General features: G+C 67.1%; 1 protein-coding gene across 1 annotated transcript in view; it reads left to right on the plus strand.

Moving 5' to 3' along the window:
* The window catches only part of TM6SF1 (transmembrane 6 superfamily member 1), a 7242-nt gene extending 5061 nt beyond the window's left edge, over positions 1 to 2181 (plus strand). The window contains exons 3-5 of the mRNA XM_012732696.1: positions 177 to 360; positions 768 to 792; positions 879 to 2181. Of these exons, the coding sequence (XP_012588150.1) occupies positions 177 to 360; positions 768 to 792; positions 879 to 1123 (454 nt within the window). The 3' untranslated portion in view covers positions 1124 to 2181. The remainder of the gene's footprint in view (positions 1 to 176; positions 361 to 767; positions 793 to 878) is intronic.
* The last annotated feature ends 6 nt before the right edge of the window (positions 2182 to 2187 follow it).

Consider the following 2187-nt stretch of genomic DNA (forward strand, 5'->3'; position numbering starts at 1 on the left):
GGCGTGCCACAGGGTTCCCGGGTCGGCCTCCCGGCATGTGGCCGCCTCCCCTGGGCCATTCGCTAGCGAGGAGTGGACTCGTGGGGTGGTTTCCTGAGACTGCTCTGTGGGCACCTTCAAGGGCAGCTGAGCGGACGAGGGGGGGGGCCCAGGCCTGCGCTCTCCGTCCAGTTCAGGCGAGGCCGGTTCCGGCGAGGCGGGAGGCCAGCCCCTCCACGCCCCGTGGGCCAGGTGCAGGGCAGCGAGGGCTCACCTGGCGACCGGGGCCGGCAGTTCTGGTCCGCTCACCGCGCGCCCAGCAGCCCCGGAAACCAGCCCGTGCTCGGGTCAGCGCCTGCCCACTGGGGCGACCGCCTACCGGTGGGGTGCACAGGACACGCCCGCACGCCTCTGGACCAGGGTCTCCCCTGCAGGTCGCCTCTGTGACCCGCAGGGCCTTCGGCTCACTCCCCCGCCGACGCCGCCCGGTCAGTCCTGCCAGAGTGAAAGCGTGGACTCGGTGGGCACCGTGGTCCAGCAAACTGGCTCCAAGGGACGGAGATGGAGCCCCCCGGTTTTTTGTGTCCCTCCCGCTGGATGAGGTCTCTACCCTGGACCCTCCGAGCTGATCCCGCCCGGAGGGGGCTGGGCACGGGGGCACCCTGAGTTCTGTAACTCGGGCGCTGACCAGACTGCGGAGGCCCTGGCTGGCCCTCCCTCGTGGTGCCCTCGGGTGGCCACCTCCCTACCTTTCCACCCGCCAGCCCCCCTGCTCCCTCTCCCCGCAGGCAGCGGGGCGCAATCTGGGAAGAAGTGAGGCTTTGTCCAGGTCTTCCCATCACGTCTGGTCTTGACGTGGAAGTGAGGCCGCGGCCGAGCTGGGGCTGCCCCGTTGGGAGCCCCGGGAGCCCCGCAAAGCCCCAGCTCAGCCGCGCCCGTTTCTGACCCGCAGGCCCAGTTTTGCCACATGGGCGCGTCGCTGCACGCCAGGACGGCCTACGCCCACAGGGTCCCTGAGGAGGCCAAGAGCCTCTTTTTGGCGTTGAACGCAGCGTTCGGGGTCCTCCCTCAGCTGCTGGCCTGGCGGTGCCTCTACAGCCCCGAGTTCTTCATCCAAAGGGAAGCTGATGAAAAGGCTGAATAAAGAAGCTACTTCTGCCCTTCCTCTGTGGGTCTCTGTGCGCCGTCCCGGCCTGCCAGCCCCTGCACCCCCACACTGGGTCCCTGCGCCCCGTCACTCATGGAGCACGGGTGCGGCCCTGCGCCCCCTGCACCCCCACACTGGGGCCCTGCCCCCGTCACTCATAGAGCACGGGTGCGGCCCTGCGCCCCCTGCACCCCCACACTGGGGCCCTGCGCCCTCCGCCCCCACATGTTCTTACCGCACCGCGTGGCGAATTCGCCTTCTGAAGGAAAACTGAAGGCAGAACTCCGGCTGCGGCCTGCACGTGTCGGGGTCCCCATGGGCCGAGGGCGTGTCGGCGCCCCGGCGGGGCCCCGAGAACCGCCTCCCCGGAGGGGTCCCTCACGCTGTTGGGAAAAGCGCTTCCCCGGAATTCGTCGCAAGGCGCTGGGCGCTGAGCAGCCGGACCCACACTGGGCCCTGGCCTGCTGCTGGCCGCAGCTTCCCACGGTGTTTCCGTGTGCTCTGTCATACGGTTTTTTGACTTTTATGAAGACGAATGTTATTAAATTTGCCACATCTTGATTTTTTTCAGAGAAGTTGTACTCCTTGGGTTTGTCAGTTCTGTGTTTTAATTCAGTGTCATCTGTGCTCTCTACCAGTGTGCGATGAGTTAAATTTTATTACGTTTAAATAAATTAACGCTCAAAATTAAAAGTGCCCTTTCAGGAAGAACAACTGATTGCCCGGCTGTCCCTTAGTGACAGAGGCCGGAGCGTGCTGGATGGGAGACACCGAGCACAGCCAGAGCCGGCAGTGACCGCGCGGGCGGCGCCCCCAGCTGGGGCTACCCCAGCACCCCTATGCGCCCCCCAGCCCCGCCCGCGCCCAGGCACAGAGCTGCTCCCCGCCCCCCTCACCCATCGGCTCTTCGCCGGCGGGGGCACGGTGAGCTGTGCATGCGGGTGGCCGCGGGTGACCCTCCGACACGCCAGGCCTCCCGGCCCCCCCAGTTCCAGAAAGCTTCAAGAGCCAGAGGGGGCGCAGAGAGGATGGGGCGCCCCCGCGGGGAGGCGCTCGCCCCC

This window comes from Condylura cristata, unplaced genomic scaffold, assembly GCF_000260355.1.
Source record: "Condylura cristata isolate star-nosed mole 26May11 unplaced genomic scaffold, ConCri1.0 scaffold00035, whole genome shotgun sequence".
Classification (NCBI taxonomy): Eukaryota; Metazoa; Chordata; class Mammalia; order Eulipotyphla; family Talpidae; genus Condylura; species Condylura cristata.